This window comes from Ambystoma mexicanum, chromosome 12, assembly GCF_040938575.1.
Source record: "Ambystoma mexicanum isolate Mex_15411 chromosome 12, UKY_AmexF1_1, whole genome shotgun sequence".
Lineage (NCBI taxonomy): Eukaryota > Metazoa > Chordata > Amphibia > Caudata > Ambystomatidae > Ambystoma > Ambystoma mexicanum.
This window is the reverse complement of record NC_090936.1, coordinates 694,356,610-694,382,641: the sequence shown is the minus strand read 5'-3', so window position 1 is coordinate 694,382,641 and position 26,032 is coordinate 694,356,610. Positions and strand designations below refer to the sequence as shown.

Sequence of the window (26,032 nt, the reverse complement as noted above, 5' to 3'; positions counted from 1 at the left end):
GTATCTCGGAGGCACCTTTCAGGATCTGAATGCCTTTCTTCGTCGCCACACACATGCTGTTTTCGCATCTTCAACAGCCCAGCGATAGTTTGTCAAACAGGTCAAGGGGACTTCTCGCCTTGGTTTCTCCCTGTGACTTTTTGTCTGGCTTCCTCCATTCAGCTGCGGCCTCAAAGAGCTTTCTCCTTCTCTGGTTCTGCTTCGATCCTCGCCTCGCTCGCTGCCCCGCTGCTCGTAGTGTGCTCTCATGCTCCGCCTTCTATCCTTATCCGTGCGGGGAAGGGTAACAGGAATCAGGTGTGAGTTAAGTTTAATTGTCTGACTCTGCCTGACTCTGATGTTGGGACATGCTGCACAGAAGGGCTTGGTGTAAGTCTGTCTTCGCCCAGAGTGTTCAGTCCCTGTAGTCGTATTTGTGTAGGAAAGGGGAGGAGGTTAAGTCAAATAACACATGGAATGAGAAGGGGAAAAGGGATAATCGGGAAGAGGATACTGCGTCTCTCCATCGGGTGTCCAACTCACACTACCCAGGGGCCACTCATCCAGGTGATCCTCCCACACTGGTCCACCCCGAGGAACTGGATCCAAAAGTAACGGCTATGTCCTGGATACCTGGATGACAGATCCCAAGGGATTAGTTTGCGAGACAACCTTTGGTTTCTAACACTTATTTCCGAGGGCCTGATGTGACAAACATTCAAAAGTTCCTTTCTCCTCAGGGATCTCATGTACAACTTCTTCGGTGATTTTCAATTCCCCCCGGCTCCCCTTCGCCGGGCTCAGACCCACTTTAACACACAGCTTTCAATTGATCTCCCTCTGTCGAGCTCGGACAAAATCTATGTGTTTTTCCAAACTTTCTCTACTTCATCAAGATCGAAGACTTTCAATTGTGCGCAGGATTTAGCTTGACCCGTTGCAGGACCACTTTGAGTCACATTTATTTGTTCACTTTCAAATGATCTCCCTCCGCCGGGCTCGGATCAAAGGTATCTGCTGTTATTACTTCTCAGCTGGATAACTTACAGAGACCTTCAATTGAGCACCCATGTGGTGCCAGACCACTCTGTCAAAGGTACTGTATCTTGCTATAAAGTTCAATCACTCATCAGCAGTTTAACTTAATTTGCGTCTTGTATCATATGCGTTTTAACAATGTTCGTTCCAGCGCTCGCCATACAATGTTGCTGCTTGCAACCTTGGCGTCAACAAATACCATTTTTGTATCGGTCTCCCAACTCACTGGCTGTGCTGCTTTCACTGAAGTGGCTTTGTTCTAGGAGCAAAGGGCTGTACGGCAGTGGCTAGAGATTCTGTCTTGATTACTGACACAGGAGGGCCCTGGGTACCTCTGACACACAATGCAGGATTCTTCAGCTTGGTTTCCAGGTCTTACCCTTTCTGTTCTCGAGGTTCCGTGAAAGTAACGGTTCCTTGTCGGAAAGGTCAAGGGAACTTCCCTTCTTGCAAACCCTGTCTGTTTTGCAGTCTTTCTCCTCTTGTTAAACTGCCATCTTGGAACTGCTGTTTCCTCGTGTGCTTTGCCTCGCTCAGATTGTGCTCTTGTGCTCCGCCTTTTATCTGTGTGGCTTAATGTAATGCAAGTCAGCTGTGTGTGATGATCAGTAATGTCTGACCTGTAAAAGTATATTTTGCATGAATACCGCCTGACAGTAGCATTGGCCTAAGCACATTCGCACCGCACTATAAATTACATTCAATGAACCTGAAACAGGCTGACTACGCCGCCATTTTGAGTTATCCGCCATTTTGATCGCCTCTTGCTTTCTGTCCCATGTTTAGAATTGTGTTTTTGGCTCCAGCAGAGCAAAATTAACTTTGTACTGTTTCCATGATGTCAACGTAGATAAGAATGTTGAAGCTGCTAAAGTGGATTGTTTGTCCTACAGTGAGAAACCTTGGAGTTAAACAAAAACAAAAGCCGTACTAATCAGTCATTTAGATACCATCTGTTGCAACAGTGCCTTCCCCGTTCAAACAGCAAAGTAAAATAACAGATAGTTGAACATGCTTTTCTGCAGAAATCTTTGTTTTCGCTCCTTGAAACTAAGCTGACTTTAAACTCAAGAACAAATGATAGACAAATATAAGGGAGCAAAACAAGGAATGTTACCTTGTTGTCTTAGGTTTGGAAAACATGTGAAATATTTAAGGGAAAACAGCGAACTATGTAAAGATGTTTAAACATGAATTAGTTATGTGGAAAGGCTATGAACCCTAGGTAAATGTATTACACGAAGAGGGGCTGGACGATGTGTCCGGGATTGTGGAAAACTTGTGTTTATGAAATGTCCAGCACTCTCTCATCTCACGGTGTCTGCTTGCACACATTGCAGGCTGTTGAGAGCCAGACAGCTGCCTGTTAATAAATGTACATTATACTTTGACCTCGTGACTAGTGTATTTCTATTATGTGGTATTAAGCCTCGATATTCTTTAATCTTTCAGACCTTTCCTGACCACTTTACTGGGACACGTCAGGTACATGGCTCAGGTGTTAGTCTGTTTTCTCTCATAGCGGGTGGTCTGTGAGAAAGAGTTCGGGTTCGAAAAGGGGCGGTGAGTTCCTATGTATCCTACTTGGTAGGATGGGGAAAGGTGTTATAGGGAAGGGGATACTGTGTCTCACCATCCGGTGTCCCACTCCCGCAAGACCCCTCACACAGATGATCCTCCTGCACTGGTCCAATCCCAGGAACTGGATCCAAAAGCGATGGCTGTGTCCTGGCCCCCGGGATGACAGATCCCTGGGGACTAGCGGGTGAGACAACTTCTTGTTTCTCACACTGTGAGTGAGGCTACTTCAACAATTGTGGTCTATGCTTGGCGAGCAGTGTCTTTTCTTTGCCCTGGTGTGTATCTGGGCATGTTTTGAAGATGTCTTTTGAATATTTATTTCATTTTTAAAGCGCACTAAGACCAGAGGCATCAAGGTGCTATTATGAACCAGTTACACATTCATAAATCAATTATCAGGAGAGAAGAGCAGAAAGGGGAAAACAGTTAATTGTCCAAAAAAGGAGTTCTGCAACAAACCACGTTTTTAGGGATCTCCTGAAGTCGAGTAGGATTTCTCTGCTCTCAGGACAGGGGGGAGCGAATTCCACTGTTTAACTGCAAAGGTTGAAAAGCTAGCACCTCCAGATTTAGCTCTTTTGTAGGTCGCTTGCAATAGTTTGTTGTTGTGGGCTGCTCTGCGGGGTCTGTTAGACTGGTCTCTGTTGATTTTCTGGGATAGGTAGGATGGGGCAGAATTAGATAGACATCTGTGCGTGATGGACAAAGACTTGAAGATAATGCGCTCGCAGATTGGGAGCCAGTGGGCGTTTCTCATGGCAGCAGAGATATGCTCACGCCTAGGTATGTTGACCGCCGTTCTAATGGCATTGTTCTGGATCACCTGAAGTTTTGCAATGTTCCGGGATGAAGTGCCAGCAAATAAGGCATTGGAGTAATCCAGTCATGATACTATAATAGCACGAGCAATAGTGAGGCAGCTGTCTTGGGAGAGGAAGGACATAGCTGAAGTAATCCGTTTATGAGTGTGTGATGAGGTGATGGCATTCACTTGGCGCATGAGAGAGAGAGTGGCGTCAAGGTACACACAAAGTGTTTTTACTGATGCAGATACAGGAATTTGAATGCCATCAATGCTGAACAATGTGTATTGGGTATTTAGATTATTGATCCCAGTTGGCGGCCCACCAGGTGGAGTTCTGTCTTGTTGTCATTAAGACAGAGACAACGAGTAGCCTTCCAGGTTTGAATAATGGAATAGACATCGTCCAGAGCTAAGGTGTCATCGATTTAGTTGCCAAACAGTGGTAGGAGTATTTGAGTGTCATCAGCATAGTTAGTGTAGGAGATTATGATTGAGTCAAGAAAATCAAAGAGGGGTCTGGTGGAGATGTTGTAGAGGGTCAGGGATACACAGGATCCTTTGGGGACTCCGCAGGTTATGGGGGCTGGTGGGGCACTGCGGTTCTCTGCAAATACTATCATGGATCAGCCTTGGAGGTAGGAAGCCACCCCCCGGTGGTTTCAGGCGAGAGCTGTGCTGCGGCGGTGAGGTGTTGGCAGAGGATTTGATGGTCGACCAGATCAAAGGCAGCTGTGGGATTCAAGAGCACGACGAGGGCAGATTTCTCTGATCTCATCAAGCTGGTTTTTAAGATCAATTAGTGCAGTTGCGTGCCATGGCCAGGTTGGAAGCCAGACTGTCAAACGCCCAGGATGTGGTGGGTTTCCAGGAATTGTTGGATCTGTATATATGCGGCTCTATCCAGGATGTTTAGAAGGAAGGGGGCAGTGGTGATGGGCCCGGTAGTGTTTAGGGGCAGCTGGATCAAGTGATATATCACCTTTCTCTTTGGATGTCAATTATGAGGTTATAGTGCCATATTTATGGGCCAGCCCCCCCTTCCCCCTGCTTTGAACTTGCGTTGAGATTCCTGCTCTACAGGTCTTTCCATGCTCAGCATATTTGACCTGGGACATTTCAATTCTTTGGGTAGCAGCATCTGGTACAAATGTGAAGTCTCCGGGCATGTTTGATCCTTGATGTGATCTCGAGGCAGGCCTTTATTGAGCACCTGATGGGTGTCTTCCACCGCTAACCTGGTGTTATAAACGGGGCAAACTTAAAATGGAGTGTTTGTCAAGGATGGCACTCTATTACGAGTGGCACAGGACACCCAGAAAGGGTTTGGGTGGTTGTGCCAAATAAAGTGGACAGATAAGAACACACACAGTGGAAAGGAAAGAGAACGAAGAGTAGGCAAGAGTAGCAAGGGAAAAGATACAGAATGAATACCCTCTTGGGGTGTATGCAGATATAGGAAAAGAGTATTCCACGAACCTTGGAAATACTCTAGCCTTCTGCACAGTTTGCTATAACAGAGGCCCACGCTGTTTGCTCATGACTTGGAACAGCAGCTATGGGTGTCTGTAATGTAGAAACGAGACAAGGGAAGGGGCAGAGGTTGACTGATGGGAACCAACAGACAAGCTCTGTACAAAAGGGTCTACAAACAGTACAAGAGAAGATACTACAGACAAATCCAGGAAAGAAGGTGATAGCAAACTAGCAGAAGGAAATGAAGGGAAAGTCGTGTAACAGGATAGGATTGCAGAGGACAGTAAGGAACAAGGTTGAGAGCTCAGAGGAGCAGGAAAGCAATGAGTAAGCCCACAGGAGTAGGACTGTAAGGTAGAAAGCCCAGAGGAAAACGGCTTAGGGCAGCAGAGTAAAGCAGACTGCACGGCAAGGATCCCAAAAGGGCCGGGCAGTAAGGAGTGAGCCCTGAGGGACAGGGCCGCTGAACGTAGAAGGTAGCAGAGGACTGTAGAGGGCTGCTAGGCCGAGCACCCAGCGGAAAAGGTAGGTAGTAGGCAGCGGAGCGTGATAAGCTGCAAAGTAGGAAGGCCCAGAGGACAAGGGCTGTAGGTAGTCAGAGTGAGGTAGGCTGTAGAGCAGGGAGCCCAGAGGACAAGGGCTAAGGCAGCCGGAGTGAGGCAGGCTGCAGAGCAGGGAGCCCAGAAGACAAGGGCTGAAGGCTGGAAGGCAGCAGAGCGTGATGGGCTGCAATGTGGAGAGCCCGGCAGGGCAAGGGCGGAGGCTGGAAGGCAGCAGAGCGTGATCGGCTGCAATGTGGAGAGCCCGGCAGGGCAAGGGCGGAGGCTGGAAGGCAGCAGAGCGTGATCGGCTGCAATGTGGAGAGCCCGGCAGGGCAAGGGCGGAGGCTGGAAGGCAGCAGAGCGTGATCGGCTGCAATGTGGAGAGCCCGGCAGGGCAAGGGCGGAGGCTGGAAGGCAGCAGAGCGTGATCGGCTGCAATGTGGAGAGCCCGGCAGGGCAAGGGCGGAGGCTGGAAGGCAGCAGAGCGTGATCGGCTGCAATGTGGAGAGCCCGGCAGGGCAAGGGCGGAGGCTGGAGGGCAGCAAAGTGTAACAGGCTGCAAGGCAGGAAGCCCAGAGGAGCTGGACTGAGGCAGGGAGCCCAGAAGGCTATGGCTGTAGGCAGCGAAGTGTAACAGGCTGCAAGGCAGGAAGCCCAGAGGAGCTGGACTGAGGCAGGGAGCCCAGAAGGCTAGGGCTGTAGGCAGCAGGGTGTAGCAAGCAACAAGGCAGGGTCCAAGTAGGAGTGAAGGTAAACAGCATACAGGATCCGTAGGAAGACGTGAAAGGTGGAGGAAGGACTCTCAGATGCAAGAGGCTGAGCCACTGCAGGCAGCAGCCTTTATACTGCCTAGCCCAGCACAGAGGCAGGCTAATTGGTTGCACCTGGCTAAGCACACCTGCAGGCAATCGGCCACCTCCCTTTCTGTTCCTGGGCTGGTGGAAGCAGGGCATGTCCCTTGGGCTTCTGGGGGGTGTAGTTCCTTTGATAACCCATAGGAACAGCCAGGAATCGATGCTTGTAGCCAAGTGCATTGTGGTATACGTAGTTTGTGGGAAAAATAATAAAGTTCCCAAAGTAAATATAGATGGATCCAAGAGTCTGTTGCAAATAAATGATAAACAAATAGTCCATATTGAGCGTAAATGGATGCGCCCATGGCGCAGGCATGACAGTGTTCTCCATAAGTGTCCATAAGTGTTGGCTAGCCTCAGGAAAGCAAGGGATAGAGATAAAGAAGGGGGAAAAAGTCATTCTCAGAATGTGCACTGGTCACAGCTAAGGTGATGTCAGTTTTCCACTCCAGTTTGAATGAGCTGACTTAATGCACTGATTGTGTAGGTATTTGACTTAAAGTAGGTGTGGAATTTCATAGACTGAGTTGTTTTTTCAGTAATCGAGCTTAACGGTTACTCCTGCAACCACACTAATGGTGAAAAATAAACAATCTGAAGACGTCAACATGTGGGGCATCTTGGATACATCCATAGAATAGGGATAATGTGGCAGCACTGCCCATGTCAACACCCTTTTACTTTGGAAGTTAACAAAGTGTAATAGTTTGCACAAACCACCAAACAGCAGCTCATACAAAGCATGTGAACCTAAACAAATTCACAGGCCCCAGAAATAAACACACAGACACATACACCTGCACACTAGCTACATCATATTCAGTACCAGTGGCGCCCATAGCGGCATGGTGGATTGTGTCACAGAGTGCTACTGGCCACTCCTGCAGGCAGTTTAATGTTTCTAGATCCAATCTGTTCCGTGAACCATTTCAAAAGAAAGAAAAATCTGTGGGAGGAGGTATCCATTGGAACCATTATGCTATCTCAACATTATGCATCAAGTACAATTAACAAATTAGATTGTTCAGGGAAGGCAACTGTTAAATTAAATGAGGAGTTCAGAAAAGCAGTCTGATTCTTTTCATTGTGCTCATCATCTTTCTAATGTGGCGTTAATACGATTGCAGCTTATGGCCTTCTCTGAGGTCACAATATACTGCAACCTTCTGTTGAAGAATTTGAACGGTACTAGGGAAGGGGTAAAATAGCTTGGTCCTGTCAGTCATATTTTCTCCAACTATTTTCTGTAACTGAGATTACATAGGTAATACACTTTGAGGTTCTGCACTTGCACGTTCTCAATGTCACTGGGCCTAATAAGATTGTTGTTTTGTCCTCCCTTGTGTCCCCTCCTTTGCCTTGTTGCGCTCTTAAACACTGGTGTATATCATATCATATCGTAGGTCAAAGCTAAATGGAGTAACAAATCCTAGTTTACAGTTTAACTTTATTCAGCCGTAAGGCCATCAATGTTCATATGTACATCATATCAATACACAAAATGTTTACAAAAATAATCACTAGGACCCAGGAAGTCCCATGTCTCAAGGACGAGACTAAGCACAATGACCAGCACAATGCCAAGACTATCCAGAGGTGCATCGGCACGTGTATTATGCCGGTTATGGATTTGAAGAGTGCTACCATGTCCGTTGAGCAAACACACTGGTCTTGACCCCAGAGGGACTATGTTAGCTTCTGATAGAATTGAGAGCGGAAGCGCAATGCCCAGTGGGGACACATGTCCTGTGGGGTGAGCAGTGTTAGGGAGGGGAGAAGCACTGATTGTGATCAAACTATTAGACATTGGTCGTTGACACAGGCCAATTCCTAACAAGTCACTGGCCATTCTTTGATCCCTTAACTCAATACGGATGGAATCAGACCTCCCTCCACACTGGATAGTCTTCTGGTGCTTAAAATGTCCTCTCTGATCAGGTAATGACATCCATATAGTGACCTCAACCAATGCGTACATTTGTAAGTGAGTCTCTAGGTTTAACTTTGCCCCTAGTCCATTTAGGAACCTTATGCATAAATACCACACCCTGTCTTTGGGACCCCCTCTGTGAATTTAATACGCTGAGGTAACCTGCCCGAGGGTACTCTATGCTCACCTTCAGTGGCTCTTCCCCTCAGCCTTCAACCCGTTGAACCACCTCCCTATAGATCACCCCACAGGACGTTTGCCCGCTTTCTGTCTGGGCGGTGTTCGACATGGGGCTGGTGCCCACATCAACCTGGTCCTGAGGTCCCTTTACAGATACCACCTCAATGGGCAGCTTGAAATCACTCTTGATAGGCTGAGTCACAGCCAAGCTAGGGACACTAGGGGGTTCCTTCATTGCGGTTACAGGGTCCCTGTTGTTAGTGCCGTCACTTGGTTTCTGGTAACATGGGATACCTCTTCCTGAACCTTTTCTGTTCTCTAGGACCAGTGATAACAGCTTCTTTAGGGCCGCTAGTTCAAGCAGAACCAATGAACAATTACAACCCTGGGCTGTTCCCTTGACCACGGAAACTAGAGCAGGAGTAGAAAATGTTCTGATGGAAAGAAAGAGGGGGCATTGACCTCCCATGGGTACACTTTCCCAGTCGACATATCACATAAACCTGCAGTTTCATGGGCCCACGTTTCTGTGATTATTGGGGGGCTGGGCTTTGATGTCGGGAGGCTTTTTTTCCCATGGGTCTATGCCAGGGGAGCTAGGTGTTATGTTCAAAGTGATGGTGACTGCTGTAGGCTCTAGAGTGGTAATTGCAGCAACAGGAGCAGCAAAAGCAGTCATTGGAGCACTTCACCTGGAGCAGTTTCTCTGGGGGCTCTAGAAGGCATTTCTGGAAACAGCATTGGGTGCTAGAAGTAGGAGTACAGAGGCCAGCAGTTTCATCACAGAACTCCATAGGACCATCATGCGTAGCCAGCCCCCCGCCTTGAGTGCACATCATCACTACACAGGCTGTTCCTAGCCCTTTGTCATGCCAACCAGGATTCCCCTCAACGGCGTAGTCTATTTTAGAATTATCATCGTTAGCATTGGCCTTTGTCCCAAGAGTGATCGAGATGCTCCCAAGGAAATGGTTGATTTCTTTAACCAAATTATATGCATCGCCCGTTAACATTGCCAGGATATTGCCCCTGGGCTTGCCGGCGCCACATGACTCGACATCTGCATTCACCACAGGTGCCAACTTCCGTTTGACTGCTAGGACTTTGTGCTATCCATGGCGTAATATAGACAAGCTTCAGGTGGGAGGGTTAAGGGGGGACATGGGGGTGAGGCCACAACCACCGTGGCCACTGCTATCGTTGCCATATTAATGTCCACATCAATAGTGGTAGGAAACGGTGTAGGGTGACTGTGTAAGGCATGCAAGGGTGGGAGGCCAGTCAAGATCAATTAGAGTCCCACCTCCATTACACACTCTTCACCTTCCTCATTCCTCATTCCTCGCGGGTTCGGTCCACAGTGTTCTTCCGTTAATGAGCGAGGCAAAGGTGGACAACCCCATTCGGTAGCCAAACACCCCTGCGGGAGCCAAACACCCCATGCACCCTTAAGTTCCCATGGGCTTCGGCCCTCGCGGGCCAGGGAGCAGTTTTTGTAGAAATGGGGTGTGGCCTGGCGCTCCGGCACTTCAGTGACAGCAACTTCCTGGGAAGAACAGCGGCGGCCCCCTACGGGAGCCAAAAACACTCTATGGTGGCAACTGGCTCAAATATGGGAATGCCAATATTATTGTAAATTACATTCAGTCCATAAAAGTGAAGAAAATAACAGACATATTATGTAAGCACTTTCCATCCAGTGACCAAAATATATTTCACACACAGCTGTAAAATTCTGAAAACAAATACCATGTTTCAATCGCTAGAATAAAGAAAATGTAAAAAGCAACATTTCCAAAATTTAAATTATTATTTTGATCTCATTTACAAAAATATCCTGAGTTTCATGTTTCAAACTTTAGCAGCTGAAATTGCCAGAAATCGACCACCTTAGTTGGTATTGCAGAAAGTTAGCATATTGTCCTTTGTTCCTTGATGTGATACATTCGATCAATGTACAAAACACTCACAATGAGAAAACCAAGTGTCGTTTCAGTCGGTCTCTCAATCTGTTATTTGAGGATGTGTAGTTCGCCAGCTACCGCTTGCACTTTCTTCACACCTTCATTCCAGGGCTTTAAGTAGGTCAATGGCATCTAATAGATGGGATCGAAGGCTTGAATCAAAACTGCCCAGATTTCTCCACTGACCCTTCTGACACATCCACTGCAGATTTATTTAGATTTTTGCCTTGCTGCAAAGTGTACACCGATGGGCCCAACCTCATTATCTTTCCACTTCCAAGGCACTCATCACCTTTGTAGAAAACCGCAAACTGAAATAGAAATACAGAGACAGCAACATCCATTAGAGAATGCATTCTAAACGGAACACACACCACGCATGTGATTCTTACAGTAGGTTAACTGTCATTTTGAAACTTGTGATAAACTGGCAAGTTTTGTCATTTATAGAGTGCTGCTCACACATTTCTCAGCATCAAGTTGTCCCTTCCGTTATGAGATCACCAGTTTCTCGACAGTGGGGAAAAGCTGGGGAACGCTGGGGGCCAGGAGAAGCCGCTAGGATGCCACCCATGGTTGCAGTGTGAAGAGGACCGCCCAGAGGTCCCCACTCCTTCCTTGGACGATCCAAGAGTAGAGCAATACAGCTATTGCCAAGAATAAGGAGAAGAAACCATGTCAATTGAGGAAAATATGTGCCATGACTGGGGAGAGCAAGTCTACAGCCACTGGGAGAAACCCAGAGAAAATAGGCTTCGGAATCATTGTTCCACATTTACAGAATCCGTTTTTTTTTCTTCACTTTGCACGGCCCACAGCTCCAGTTCCATGTGCAGAGCATGAGAAGAAAAACAGCTCACGTTGGGTGTGCAAGCTTCGGCATGGGTCACGACCCAGAGCCAAGCAGGAATGGCAGGGCAAACAACAAAAACACAGTGGTAATGGCAGTGAGAAGAGGGACTAATAGGGACACAGGGAAGCCAGAGCGCAGGGTCTGGGGCCACCATGATTACACAGGCTGATCCTGACATGGGCCTTGTAACCAACGGCTTCCCTAGTAGTAAAATATGCACAACACCTGCAGGGAAATCAAACACCAATCACACTAACGGGGAAGCACGATTAGGGATGGGACAAGCACGCAGTAAGAAGCTGATGGGAAACACACCCCTCAATCAGACTGATAATGGTTCCAATTACTAGCGTAGAAACTTGCGTAAAAAACAGGCACAGGACACTTTATTTGCTTGGTGTTAGGACAGCGTTTCAGAGTGTGCATGGTGCAATATGCAATATGAAAGAGAATCAGATTAGAACCAAGCCAAGAAGGATAACAGATGATGGCGGCTGTGCCACTTAAACCAGAGGATAGATGAAGACAGGATGAAGGGACAGGCTAGATTGGGAAGACGGTTAAGAACATGGGCCCAAACATTTCCATGGGCCAGTCCCCGAAGAAGAGCCTCTGTAAAGAAGACACATTTATTTATTTTATTTTATTTATTTATTTTTAATGTGATATAGTTTTATAAACAAAAACTTTACACATAATTCAACATAAAAAACTAATTGCACAATTTTTAACATAATTGCACAATTTTTAACATAATTTACACATAAAAATCAATTACTTTCTTATTCAGTTTCAAAGTTGCAAATTTCTCCAAATCAGCATCATATACATTGCTGAATAACTTAATCTAATGACTTATTTTCTTGCTATTTCAGGGGTGGATTGTTCTTTAAGTTTTACCTTGACCATATTCCATACTCTATAAAGAGCCAGATGTAAACTTGCATTCCAGGTATTAACACACATATACCAGAAATATTTTGACTTAATGTGATCTAAATTATGCACATACTTGCTATAATGATTCATATAGATGGTACTCAGTCTGGGGCATAGCATGAGGACATGTCTTGCCGTTTCGAGGGCAGTTTTATTCTTACATATCCTACAGAAGCGCTCAAATTTGGGAATAGCCCTTTCAGGGCCAAGGACAGTTAGGACTGGAAGATGGTTAATACGTAGCAATAATAAGAAACGTCTTAAATTATCTGAAGGGCATAGATTCAAATATCTTTGTGCCTTTCTATAGGTATAGAGTGTGTGGGATATGAACCCATAGCTGTGTAGGCTTTCAAGATGTTTGAAGTTATTTTGCCAGTCCCAGATTTTTAAGCGCTCTCCCATTTGATATTTCAAGTATTCGAAATTCTCACTCCAGTTAGGGGTCCACTCAATCCTCTCAAATAATAATGTCATTTCTCTTACATACTTAATCTGCTTGTTCCCAATTATCTCTTCTTTCATTGTCAATAGGAGAGGATTGGTAGTGCTCGTGTGCATCTTAATATAGAGTTCAGCTCTTTTCTTTAAGGCTAGAGCTTTTAAAGAAAGTAACCCCAATTCCAATCTTAATATCGCCATTGGTATTCCCTGTGGAAGACCCAATAGCCTATGCCAAAACCTACCCTCCAATACCTGGAGCCATTCAAGATTAAGATGAGTCAGAGCTTCCAGTCCGTAAGTTACCATTGGCACCAAGCATTGAATGTACAGTGGCGAGCCGCCCAAATAGAGTAACCACTCTGCTTGTAAGAGAACTGGCAAATCATAGCGGTTAATTGTGCCGCCTTTATTTCACGATTTTTTATACAGGATTGAAAATTTCCTCTGGAGTCAAATTCCACTCCTAGGTATTTATAGGAATGTGTATATTGGATTTCCAAACCTCTAATCATCATTCTCACCTTACCATGACTCTAAAGAATCAGTTCTGTTTTCATATGATTTATTATGAGTTCATTCTCCTCCGCATATTTCCAGAGCCTCTCAGTCGAGCGAGAAATCCCACTGAACGTGTGGTCAAATATCACCACATCATCCGCATATGCCATGATTAAGCAGTGCTGGGTGCCTATTTTGGGGGGGCAATTATGCACCTCACGTAAGTGTTCCGGAATATCAGAGACAAATAGATTATACAGGGTGGGTGCCGTTACACACCCCTGTTTCACCCCTCTGATTTGCTTTATCACCCTAGTTGTAGTCCCACTACCATCTAGCCTCAGCTGTACTGAGGTATCTTGATGAAGGAGCTGTAGATAGTAAAGCAATCCTTAGGGGCATGCCATTCCCCTTAACTTCCTCCACAGTTTCTCTCTATTGACAGTGTCAAATTCTGCCTTAAAATCAATGTATAAAGCATACAGCGGAGGGTTATTCAGTGAGAGGGCTTTGTCTCTAAGACTATTCATGATCAGTAGGTTATGAGTAGTAGAATATCCCATTCTGAATCCGCTTTGAAAGCGGTCCAGGAGTCCTATCATTTCTGCCCAAGTCTGTAGTCTCTGCAGAAGCAAAGAGGCAAATAATTTGCCAGAGCAATCTAACATGGAAAGCAGACGATAGTTACCTGGGTCCGTTCTGTTACCCCTTTTAAATACCAGTACTAGAATTGCTTTTTGCCAGGTTACCGGAATTCACCCCTCTGTTAATACCTTTTCAAAAAGTATTTTTAGGAGATTGGCCCAGAAGACCGGGTTATTCTTCATGAGTATATTAGAGAGGCCATTCGGTCCTGGTGCACGAGAGGCTTTAAGTTTAGAGATCTTGTCTATAAGCTCTTCCAGATGTACCGGGAAGGGCTTAGGAATATGTATGGTTGTACCAGAAACCTCCACCCTACCATCCAATGTCCCATTATGTTTCTCAAGAAAATTGACCCATTCTTCAGCGTCAATCGGATTTATTTGAGGGGTTTCCCTGCTTCCCCTTGCCTCCCCTAATAATGCCCAAATGTTGCGGGAGTTTCTTGAGCAAATAGTTCTCACAGTCTTTTGCCAGCATGCCAATTTTTTTGATCTTTTCCAGTGTTTTAACCATGACCTGTACTGATTTTGAATCTTATTAGTCTTAATGTGTAGACTAATAAGGGATTGTGTATTGGCCCTGATTCTGCGTATCTCCCTTCTTAATAAGAGTTTGGCATCTCTTATTACTTTGTCATAGGTCTCAGTCGAGCCCTGTTCTCTAATAACAAGTGATGATTTTTTAGTTACATATTTGCCCGTGAAGTTATAGATCCACCCTTCAAGGTCCTCCATAGACAGATTAGTAAACATGATATGATAGTCATTATCCCAATCACCACAGTCCTGACTTGCTCTAAGTATATTTTTCTCAGACCATATTATTCATGAGCTAGCATGGTTAACAAGCAGGCTTCCTATCGCTGTGGTTGGGGGAGATTCAATACCACTATTCAGGGTTAGACTGAGACCATTATGATCACTCCAATCATTGTCTACTATTCTCATGTCTTTAACTAAGGATGCTACCTCAGCGCTAGTAAAACAGTAGTCAAGAGTACGACACGTCACACCCGCTCCCCACGTGTAGTGCCCCGGGCAATCACTAATGGTTCGTCCGTTTAGACATTCCAGATCCCAGCTCCTCATAAAACATAACCACTTCTCCCCTTCTTTATCATTACAGTCATGTTGCATAATGGAATACGGGTACAGGGACTTGTTATTAGACGTGCCTCCTTCTCCTTTGATAAGGCAATTGAAATCACCTGCAATAATGATGAGATTACTTTTACTTTCATTTTTCCACGCACTCAAAATATCATGCAACCTATCTTGAATTTGATCACTGGCTGAGGCGTCATAAGGATTGTAAAGATTGACCAACAATAACTTGGCCCAATTATCCTTAAGTAATATGACCACTTCCACTGCTTTGATGTTATCCCCCAATTCAGTGAATATTTCTCTAGATATTATTGATTTCCCTATCCCGATCATCAATCCTCCATATGGTCTTCCCATTTGCCCTTTTTTAGCAAGAGTATGATACAACTTATAGCCATCAATTACAATCGGTACAGTTAGCCAAGTTTCTTGCAACATGAAAAAATAATGATTTGTGATAAAAGTTAATGACCCATTAGTTGCCGTAAAGTGTTTAAAACCCCTGGTGTTCCAAGATAATACTGAACAAGTTCAGGGTTTGTTTAGAGCCCGGGGTAGTGCCTCTGCTAGCCATTTGAGAGTGTTCTGAATGTCCCTCATTTGAACTTGTTTCCCAACGATTAGCGGGGGGTTGGTTTCACCATTAATTTTGACAGATTGCATTTTATCATTAATCAATGGATCTATGTCGTGAGGGTTAACATCTACACCCAACCCTACTTGCATCAGATAGTCTTTGTGTTTTCGGATCAACTGAGCAGAGGCCAAAACCGTACAGTGTAACGCCGTCACAGTCGGGTTAGTAGTGTGTAGAGGTTCCACAAAAGAGAAGTCCTCTGATCTAATGACTCTTAATTGAGGGATCAGGTGGAGTTTTTCAAGCATAGCCATTCGTGGTAACCATTTACCACTGAGTTTCTGATTCAAGTTCTTCACAATACAGATCTTATTTCCTTCGCAATTCTCTTCTCTCACTGGCACCGAGGCTTCCTTATCCGGGTTCACGCTTTCATAAGTACTATTAACACTATTCCTTTGCGGAGTAGAGAATTGATTATCCATAGTATCTTGGTTATCTATAAGAATAGAGTCTTGACTTGTATTGCTCACCACCAATATATCTTTGGGTTTCTCTGGCAGTATCCAGCTGGTAAGTGTTCCCGGGCCCTTCATTAATAGTTTCTTCCTTTTCAGGGCCCTTCTTTTTGCCTTTCTTGATTTTTGCGGCGGCTTTGCTGTATTAGGTAAAGGTGAAGCCACCTCCACAGGAACATTCCTTAGTGCAGTTCTCCTCGCAATTCTGTGCTGTTTTTTAGTGAAGTGGGTGTTTTCTTCTTTTGTAGGAGACTCAGTCCCCTCAATGTTCGTGGCAATAGCCGATAATTCCGGCTCCTTTATTTCTTCCGGCTGCTCTTCATAGGCAGAATCAGTGCCCTGGCCAGGTAGGTTCAGCTGTAGAACAGTATTGACATGTATTTTCCCACAGAGTTTTAATAGGATTTTTAGCGCAAATTGCAGTGAAGACATTGACGCCTGCAAATCTGCAATAGCTTCAGAGTTCAATTGTGATAATTCACTCAATCGATCTACATTATGCTTCCCAGGTTCTTCAAGATCAATCAATAAATTAGGTGATTCAGAGAGTCGACCCTTACCGGGGGCCTCTGATGAGGCATTTATTGATTTTAACACTTGTGCTTCTACTGTAAAACTTACAGCTCTCTGGGTGTTCTCAGTCTCAGCACTCCCCCCCTGCCAGTCTGTGGGGGTGCCATTGATTTCTGTATGGAGAGACATAGATCGAGTAATGAATTGTTATCTATATCATCAAAATTTGTCATATCCAGGGGTCGACTTCCATTGTGTACTGTCGACAGTGTCTCCTCAGTATGTTCGCTACTGCGTACCAATGAGATTTTTTCAAATAAAGCAGGTATCGTTCCTCTAGTATTAACTGGGGATTTCGGATTGTTCCCCTCCGGATAGATTGGTAACAGGCATATTTAGGTTGTTGGTCTTGCCTTTCCTCAAATTATAAGACGTTTTGGCACCGCGTGTTTTTGGTGGCATATTGTCTCCAGGGGAGTTAATGCGGGGATTTTAGGTCAAAATAATAAGAGGATTACAGACCTCTTCAAACTGCACTTGCCGGCAAAGTTATTAAGACCAATAGTCGCCCGTGCCAAAAATTGTCAACTACGCCTGTCCGATAAAGGAGATATCGCTCCTCACAGACTCCCACAGCTCCCGCACGTATGATGCGCAGTGACTGCACGAGCAGACTCGCCCCTTTCCCTACCGCCTCCCTGCCGTCCACAGGAGGTCCAGACGGTCGCTTTCCCGCACCTCCAGCCACGCGTCAGCCAGAAGGTCTATGGACAAGGGGCAAACTCTACAGGTTCAGTCCAAGACCGACTAGTACTGCCTATACTGCGGTTTTCACCCGCCTCACCCCTCACTCTCCTCAGGCCCCGAACCGCAGCCCAGCTCTCTGCGTACATGCCTGCCCTCCCGCAGCTTCACGGGGGCTCTCGAGGCACTCACCGTTACTCGCTGGCACCCGCGGTACGCTCCACCAGGTGAAAGCCGCTCCCGACGGACCACACACGGCCCCGTCGCCTCAGGGCAGGTCTCCGGGATCGCCTCCGGACTAGTTCCCCTCTTCGCACTCCACACTCCGCTCCAGGCCGGCCAGCCCCGAGTAGGCTCGTACACAGCCCAGAATACCGAGACACAGTAGGAGTCTCTGAGCGGGCTCTCCCGTTAGAGGAGCGCACCTTCTTCCACGTCACTGTCAAGCCGCACTGAAACAGGAAGGATCAAACAGCAAAGAAGACAAATGGCGTCCCCAGCCCATACCCTGGTGGGAGTTGCAAGACCACACGCCCCAATAATGAAGCTTTACTAATCTTTGAGAACCCAGTTAGACAAAGCCCAAGGTCAAGATGAAGGCCAAGACTAAGGCCACAACAAAGGCAAAGAGAGCAAGAGAAAAGCAAAGACCCAGTTAAGGAAGTGAAGTGGGGTACTTTAAAATGCCAGTGACCGATTTGCTGAACACTGTACTGGGATGATGTCTATGAGCTTGAAACCTATAATACAGAATGGACTCTGGATGCTTAAATAGGCCCTTATAATAGACTGTTTTGCTTAGATCATCCCTTTTTGTGTTCAATCCTTGTCGTGTAGGTGTACATCCTAATACTATTCCTTAATTATTGGCCAGGAGGGACCATCCTCCAGGGCCAATCCAAACATTTTGTGGATTGTAGGTCTCACTGCGACATGCAGAGGGGCTAAGAGAGACCCCCTCTGTTGTGATTGAGTTCCCGATGTACAATCCCATTTTGTGAATATTGGTAAGTGCCATTATTTTCTTAAACTTAAGTAGAGCACAGTACTGTTTGAAGTGTTCCTCCATTATCATGACGCTTCGTAAAAGAGTTTAAAATGTCCCTATTCATGTGCAGTCCAGTCTTGAACCCATCCTCCACCAGTACTCACAACTACAACCAACAGCTACTTTCCCTCTCATCCAACCCCAAACAGTTCATCACCCGTACCTCAGAGGTAAGCACACCTTTATTTACTCTTGCTTCCTTTTCTATCAAATTTTGTGATGTTGTATAGCCCTCGCCACCTCTTTTTCATTAAGAGGTGTGATGAATGCAGGGAACTCGTCTACTCTCCCCCAAGGGGAGCCAGCCCCTCTGGCATTAGGGATGTGAGCCTGCTAAGCTTAACACCCTCCAGGTTACAGGGCATGCAGGATTCCACTGAGGTTGACCCCCCTCTCCCAGACAGGGATGTGTGTTAACCTCCTTTGCCTCAAGAATACAATACGTTTGTTGCTCATATGGAAATTACACGTACTGAGGTACCACTGCATGTATCAATGGCTGGTGTGGTTTCTGACCCTACACAGACACTGTAATCGACCCAGAGAACAAGACAAATACACATACCCTAGCTGTCAAGGGGGAGGAGAGCCCAACCCCATCTGCAAGGGTGAGACAGCAGAGCCACACGGGAGAACCCTCCTCCTGAAAAATGTGGCTTGGGCAGACGAACCTGCACGCAGCGTGGTGTGCTGAACTGCGGTGGAGGCCACAGAAAGCTGGGCAAAAGAAGCTGCAGCACCAAAGATGAAGACTGGAGCACCAGCCGAGGGAGCTGGGACCTCCGAACAGCAACAAGACATGGAGCAGCCGCCAATACCCCACCAGGACCGACGGGGAGGAAGCAACGACTCTGGCTGAGACAAAAGAACCTAACTAAACGAGACCGCGCCACCATTTTCCGAGACGCCTGACCGTATGAGCGCCTACTGAGAAGAAAAGGTTTGTGGATGCTCAGTAAAATCGGGAGGTAGACGGCAAGAACAAACTCAGCCCCAGGTTGGGGTGAGAAGAGGATGACCCCAGGGCAGAGTGAGAGAGAATCGACCCAAAAGCCAAACAACCCCAGAGTGGGGCGAGTGCCAAATTTCCCCAGGGAAGGGATAAGAACTAAGTGACCCAAAGGTGGGGAGAGAACTGAATTACCTCAAAGCGGGATAAGAACACTTCAAGCCCAAGTTGGACAAAAGAGAGATTAGACACAGGTTTCAGTGTACAACCGAAGACCCCAGGGAGGGTAAATCAAGAGTGGAGAAACAATTATTTTCATTACTAGAAAGTGAGTCCAGAGGGTATAAGAGGCATGGGACTGCTGTAAAGGGTCTGATCAAATAAAAAGAAGGAAGAAAAAGCATTGATTTACTGCAAGCTCACAAGCTGGTGTGAGAGGAGGTGAAAGACATTCTGGTGCCTGGTTGTGTGAACTGAGAAACGGGGTCAAGGACCCCCCACTGATAAACAGAGGCATATCACTCGGTCAGAAGCCATCCACCACTCACTCATGGGGCAAGAGGCCCTCCCTTTGCTTATGTTATATTCTATTCTGTTGTAGTGGTAGGGATAGAGATCAGGATAGACTAGGTTTTATGGACCATGGTTGTAGATTATGTTGTAGAACATCCTGACGAGCAGCCTTTTGACTTCTTTATTCTTTTTCTAGAATAGGGCCTACAAGCGATAGATGCAGTTAGGTTTATTGTGAATAAAGCAAGACGTTAACCAGAATGACACCTTGACCATCTCCTGATTCGGACCTACCAGAAAGGACAGAATGGAAGAAGTCATGGGAAGCTTTTTATGGATGGTACTATACCTAAATGTATCTTATTGGCACAGCATATTAACGCAATTATGTATTTCATGCGCAAGTTGCATTAACAAATCCATGTTTATCATTACATTACCAGCCATGTAACCATCTGATTTTACTGATACATACCCATTACTTAACACTCCAGTGAGGGTGTGCTCTTCTCCGTCTTTCAGTGTGATTAGCTTAGATGTGTTTGCAAGCAGGTGTTGCTTCCCCCCACTTGAAACTATCACTCCTTCCTGGTTCGTACACATTACAGGATTGACTCCCGTACAAGAGGAGTTTCTCTCGACTGATGCCCAATACCATGGTATCTTTACATTTTCCTCAGCCATTAAATGAAATTAATTAAATGGACTTGGAAAACAGGATAAGCTTTTCTCCACTAGGATTATGGAAGGACAGACTAAACTGTTTCCTCTTTTGTGAACGTTATACGTATACACTTTGTAATGGATACATATACTTTGCACATGCACTTATCAATGTTTAAAATTGTACAATAACATTGGCACATTGCACTTTCTAAAATGAAGACTGATTGTTATTTTTGGTTTTGAAGAATGTAAACAATCAAGCTGTGTGCATAGATTACTGAAGAGGAGTGGTGTCATTTATTTCCCCATATGCCCATTTGATTGTTCTAGGTACTGTGACAAATCTGGAAAATGTGTCCCTGCTCACCAGCGGGGAGCCACCCTCTTTGAGGATAGGGAGGTGAGCCCACTATGCAAGACCCTTCCTAGGGGTCTGGGCAAGTGGGACTTCATTGTCTCCCAGTCAAAACTACCCTTTCTACATACATGGATTTGATGTCAGACAAACTGTTGCATTCCCTCTTACAACTATGAATCACAAAGATCCTTCTGTTACCCCATTGGCTTCAGGTAATGATGAACCTCTCCTGGGTGCCATCAGCATTAAAGGCGGACACAATTTAATTCATTCTAATGACGTTTATAAAAGGCAAGTGGTTTGTGAATGGAAGAGGAAAATCCATGGTGGGAGGAAAGCAAGTGGCATGCACAGGTGAGCTCATATGTCCTGGAGGAGCAGAGCTATGTTGAGTCGTGGGGCCAGCAGTGACAAGCAGAACGGGAAACCCGCCAGCTAGATGCTTGGCAGTGTTGTCTTAACCGAGAAAGAGGCTCTGTTTAAGACGAGACACAGGGCAGAAAGACAACCATCTTCCCAGGTGGCGTTACCACTTAAGAGCAGTGGTGGGCCTGGCACCCAGCAAACAACACTGAGAACCGAGAAGGAAGTGGAGCCCAAAATCTCAAGCACCCGACAAGTATCATTCCCACGATGAGGCTCTGAAGGGGAAAGGGACGCTACAGACCTGTGGAGGCAAGCGAGATACATGGTTGCAGGTTTCCAGGAGCACATAAACCGACCCAGGTATGAAAGCCAAAGCCAATGTAACGGGCACAAGGCACCATTGAGCCAGAGAGCAAACAACATGAACATTGTACTGAAAGGCTGGAATAGCGGCGAATAATAGGAACAGTCAAGAGAATGTAACGGGCATCCAGCCCCTCTAATCTATAAAGAAAAGGGATACGAACAATGGAATACAAGGCTGCAATAGACGACAAAGTACGTCAAATTAATAGAGTGAGACAGGTACATGGCCCTCACTAAACAAGACTGGCAAAAGATCCATAAACTGCATATCAAACTTCAAATAACAGTTAAGATTGCCAAGAAAGCACAGACCGGTGTCTTGAGTTAGGTATTTTTCTAAAGTAGTAGGGCCAGTTAGCTACTTAGGATTCAGACAGAAGACTTATTATTAGGACTTTACTACAAGCACCCTTAGTTTTACTTTTGTTAGATAAGGAACTTCCCTCATAGCGATAGGGTTAGCTAAGCATTTTAGTTTTTATTTAAAAAAATTCGAGAATCATGACCATATTTAGTCCGAGTCTTTCTTCTGGTTCACCACCAACCTCAATGTTGTCTTTTGGGTTCTCTTTATAGCAAGGTCGTTCATGGCTCTGGTGTCCAATTTAAGAAAAATGTTCTCATTTGTGACACATCTCTAAACTCTGACTCACAATGTACTCATTGTTTTATTATCCTCTGTGAATATGCTATGCTTACCTGACAATGTTAGCCCTTATGACCCATCACCACATTTGTTGTGGTTCAGTTCACAACTGTCTGGAATGAGTTCACTCTAACTTCAAGAAGCAATACATGGTTGTTGCTTTGTCAGTTTGGAGGAACACCTTCTCATTGGTGATGACATTTTGGTTTGCTGTGGAGCTAGCAGCATTGGCCCGAGCACCAACATATTTATGTGGAGTTTTTCAGCAATATTCTATTTGTTAGGATTACTTATCCCTTGCATTTTGCAAGTGCAGTATCTGTGGCCATATACAGATCTATAGTACAGGCTATTTGAATGCATTTTCCATTTATTAGTCTGTGTGTGTTCCCCTGAATAGGAATAGGAAAATGTATTGAAAAGTGGGAGACAATCATCAGTAGACCTTTCCAGCCTCCTGGGTCTGTTAGGCCTGTATTTAAACACCCCCACACCTCTCCAGTGAATAGCAATAAGTAAATGCAGGAAGGCATTGTATAAGGGTACTAGACCCCCTCCCCCCTCAATCTGAGCACATATAACATTATAGGCTAATCAATGGTAAAAAGTGCATGTGGGGCGACATATTTCTTAGGGTCAGAATGGCTCGGGAAGTGAAGGGTGTCTACAGTATTACTCACATATCATGAATATCTAAAAATGTATTCTGGAAACTGGATAGAAAATGAGATATGCTCAAAAGTAAAAACTGATTTACTGTTTTATAAGCAAGGCTGAATAGACTGACAGATTCCAAAATGGATGCCAAAATACAAAATGGCTTTGGGATCAGGTGTGAAAAGAGCTGAATCATGCTGATGGTGAATATTCTTTGGCAGTAGTTCACTGTAAGATAAGCATGTCTGGAATAATATATTTAGAAATGTTGGCAGAGAAAGCAGACATGATTTATAGTAGATCAGATAGCGGCAGAGAAGTTACCAGTTAATACAGATCAGCTGCAGTACTTGGCAGCAAACGAAATTAGCTTATGGAGTTTTTCATGGTATGAGCTGCCAACTGAGCTTGGCAGGACATCGAGAAGTAGATAAGGACTGGTTCATGGCAGGATTTTAAAGAGGTATAATTGTGTTTAGATGGGTCTAAAATAAACCTATCAGTCTATATGCAAGTCAACCAATACTTGCCAAAGTGAGCTAATGTGGGCTTTGTGAGTGGCAGACCAGCCACCAAATCAGAGACAAGAAGGGGTTCATGTCTGGCTATGTGGACCAATCAGATGTGAATCCTGAATTTGCATGAAAGTATTGCATCATTGAAAAGGCCTATAAAAGGCAAGCTGATTGCAGGAGTTCTGGGTGCCTTCCAGTGTATCTTTGTGAGCTTGTATTAACAATCTCCTGTACCTGGGCGTCCGTTCCTTCATTCATGGCCCAGTGCGAAAAATCCACAGATTTTGAAAGAGCATGATGAGACCCAGAAGGACCATCTTTACGCATGGCAACCACTTTGAAGGGACCCCAAATATCTTTCTTGGGACAAGAACCCAGCATGCTGATGCGGATATAGTTTGGGAGATGCCCGGGGGAAATGGAAGGGTGAGTAAATAAATCTGCAGTGTACCCCCATTTTGTCAGAAGAGGTCTCCCCATGGCTGTCAGCATGAATGATGATGGTACTTGACATCTGTGGATTATGGTATGTATTTTAAGGGGACCGGGGTAAACAAAAAGATAACATCTTATGTATATATTAACGGGCTGTATAAAAGTAACAGGAGGTTGTTTAGAAAAAACGAAGAGCGTTTTAAGTAAAAGTAAGACAAGGAGCGTCTTTATGTATGAATAGGAGAGACCACGATTCCTACCTCAAGGCAGGTCTAGAACAAGTCATTTAAAACCCCAATCGGGGTATAAATAGGCGGCACATAAACAGGTTTATGATAGGTAATGACTTAAACCCCTAGCAGGGTATATTTAGGGCCGGAGATAAAGCGAAGAACGCTGAGGGTTAATGTGAAAGTTGACTAGTCTGTGGTGTGTCTGTTTTAAATTAAGGTGTCGAAGAGTGACAATGAGTTATAAAAAGTTAAGATAAAATCACCCCAGAGACAGACAGAGAGCAGTGAAAAAGGCAGAGGGTTGAGCAAACCACTGATGGGCACGCTCAATATTTGCTGTCTGAGATGTTATGGAGAAAAAAGCAGAACAAATAATAAATGAATTCAAATTTGGGACTATTTTTGCATCATTGAGGCAGGTGAGTTGAGGCAGCTGGAGGGTTAATTTTTACATACCTACATAGTTGACATTCTTAGTGCGCCAAAAAGCTTTGAACAATAAAAAACCGCCAAGCGCATCATAAAAAACGAAGTCAAAAGGAAAGTTGGACATAAGGCAATTTTTTGCTGATTACAATTGCGTAGCTAAACAAGAAAAAGTCATTAAAATAAGTCTTTAAGGCAAAAACCCACACCAGAGTCCCTTCCTCCAGCAAAAACTGAAGGTAAAGTGATATATAGCATGTTGAAAAAATGCATTAAGGCAGAGAGATAACCTATTTTGTATGCGATGTGCGCAGTTGGTGGAAAGCCAGCAGTGACATACACAAGTGAAACAGGTTCAAATCCAGCTGCTGGAAGAAAAGAGGACTTCCTTTCAAGGCTAAGAGATAACAGTTGACTAAGACAAAAGAATGATTAATGGTGGGGGAAAACAGAGCTGTTTTACAGTTAGGAACAAGCATAGTCCTGTGAGTTAGTGCAGTTAAAACAGTGTGCGCAGAAGAAGAAGCAATATGCTGTTGACAATATTTTTATAACAAGCTAAAGCAAAGCTGTGGGCAAATTAGGAAATATTTGTATATGTATTCACATTGAAAACAGAAAAAAAAATACATAAAAAGTCATGAAGAGGTGATTGAAACAAGCAACAATCAGTAGGGCTGAAGTCTGAAGTTAATATATGTATAAGTATGCAAGGAAAATGTTTAGTGATTCGTTTGTGCAGTTTTGAAAACATTCGGTTTGTTTTTGGTACTGAGCTGAAACTGAGCCTGGGCTGATCCTGACTCTCATGGAAATGTAAAGTTGAACCAGAACTCATTAAATGAATGTGTTCTTTTTTGAGATTTTTATGATATATATATATATATATATATATATATATATATATATATATATATATATGATGCATGTGTTCTGGAGTAGGGATCTCAATTAGGGGTTGATATGATTGACATCCGCTGACTAATTGTCAAATGAGTAAGTTTTGAAAAAACAGCATTTTTTCATGGCATTAGTGTGTGGTTGTTGAAACAAGATGCTAAGAAAAGCACTGGATTCAATTAATATGTTATGGGGGTAATTAAACCCCTGGTTGTTTAGTCAAGCCAGGGTGTATATTTTGAAGAAATTGTTGATTCTGCCAGGAGAGCTATATGTGGTTGAACCTTATTTTTGAATATGCTGCCTTTGTACTGAAGGCTGCCCCCGGTTATTGTATATGTGTGAGCTGGGGGCCCCATTGAGTCACTGTTTAGTGTCACACAGGTCACTTCCCATTTTTTAGGGGGTTGTTGACCATTTTTTGAGGTTGGTGTTGGATGCCTTCTTTGTTGGGCACACACTAGAGCGCCCCTGATTTGTTGATTTATGTTGGGCAAGGTAGCCGTTTTTTGTTGGCGATTGATGGGACATTTTTGAAAGAGTATAGATCATAAGGCATGCATGGGCCAATTGCACAGATGAGGGAGAGAGGAAAGTGTTTTCACTAAGAGGTTTTCGGTGCACTATAAAAAAAGAGACTGATTGCAAATGAAAGTGTTGTGGGAGACCAGAATGAGAATATTGGTCGTTGGGGATAGAGAGAAGGCATGGGATATGCACCATAAATAATGCGGAGTCATGGAGATGCTACACATCCACATTCAGGCATGT

General features: G+C 44.8%; 1 protein-coding gene across 3 annotated transcripts in view; it reads right to left on the bottom strand.

The window, feature by feature from the left end:
* Positions 1-7,701: 7,701 nt before the first annotated feature.
* Positions 7,702-26,032, bottom strand: part of TRMU (tRNA mitochondrial 2-thiouridylase) — an 852,019-nt gene continuing 833,688 nt past the window's right edge. For all 3 annotated transcript variants that reach the window (XM_069629233.1, XM_069629231.1, XM_069629232.1), the window contains one exon: positions 7,702-10,657. In XM_069629233.1, coding sequence (XP_069485334.1) covers positions 10,505-10,657 — 153 coding nt within the window. In that variant the 3' untranslated portion in view covers positions 7,702-10,504. The remainder of the gene's footprint in view (positions 10,658-26,032) is intronic.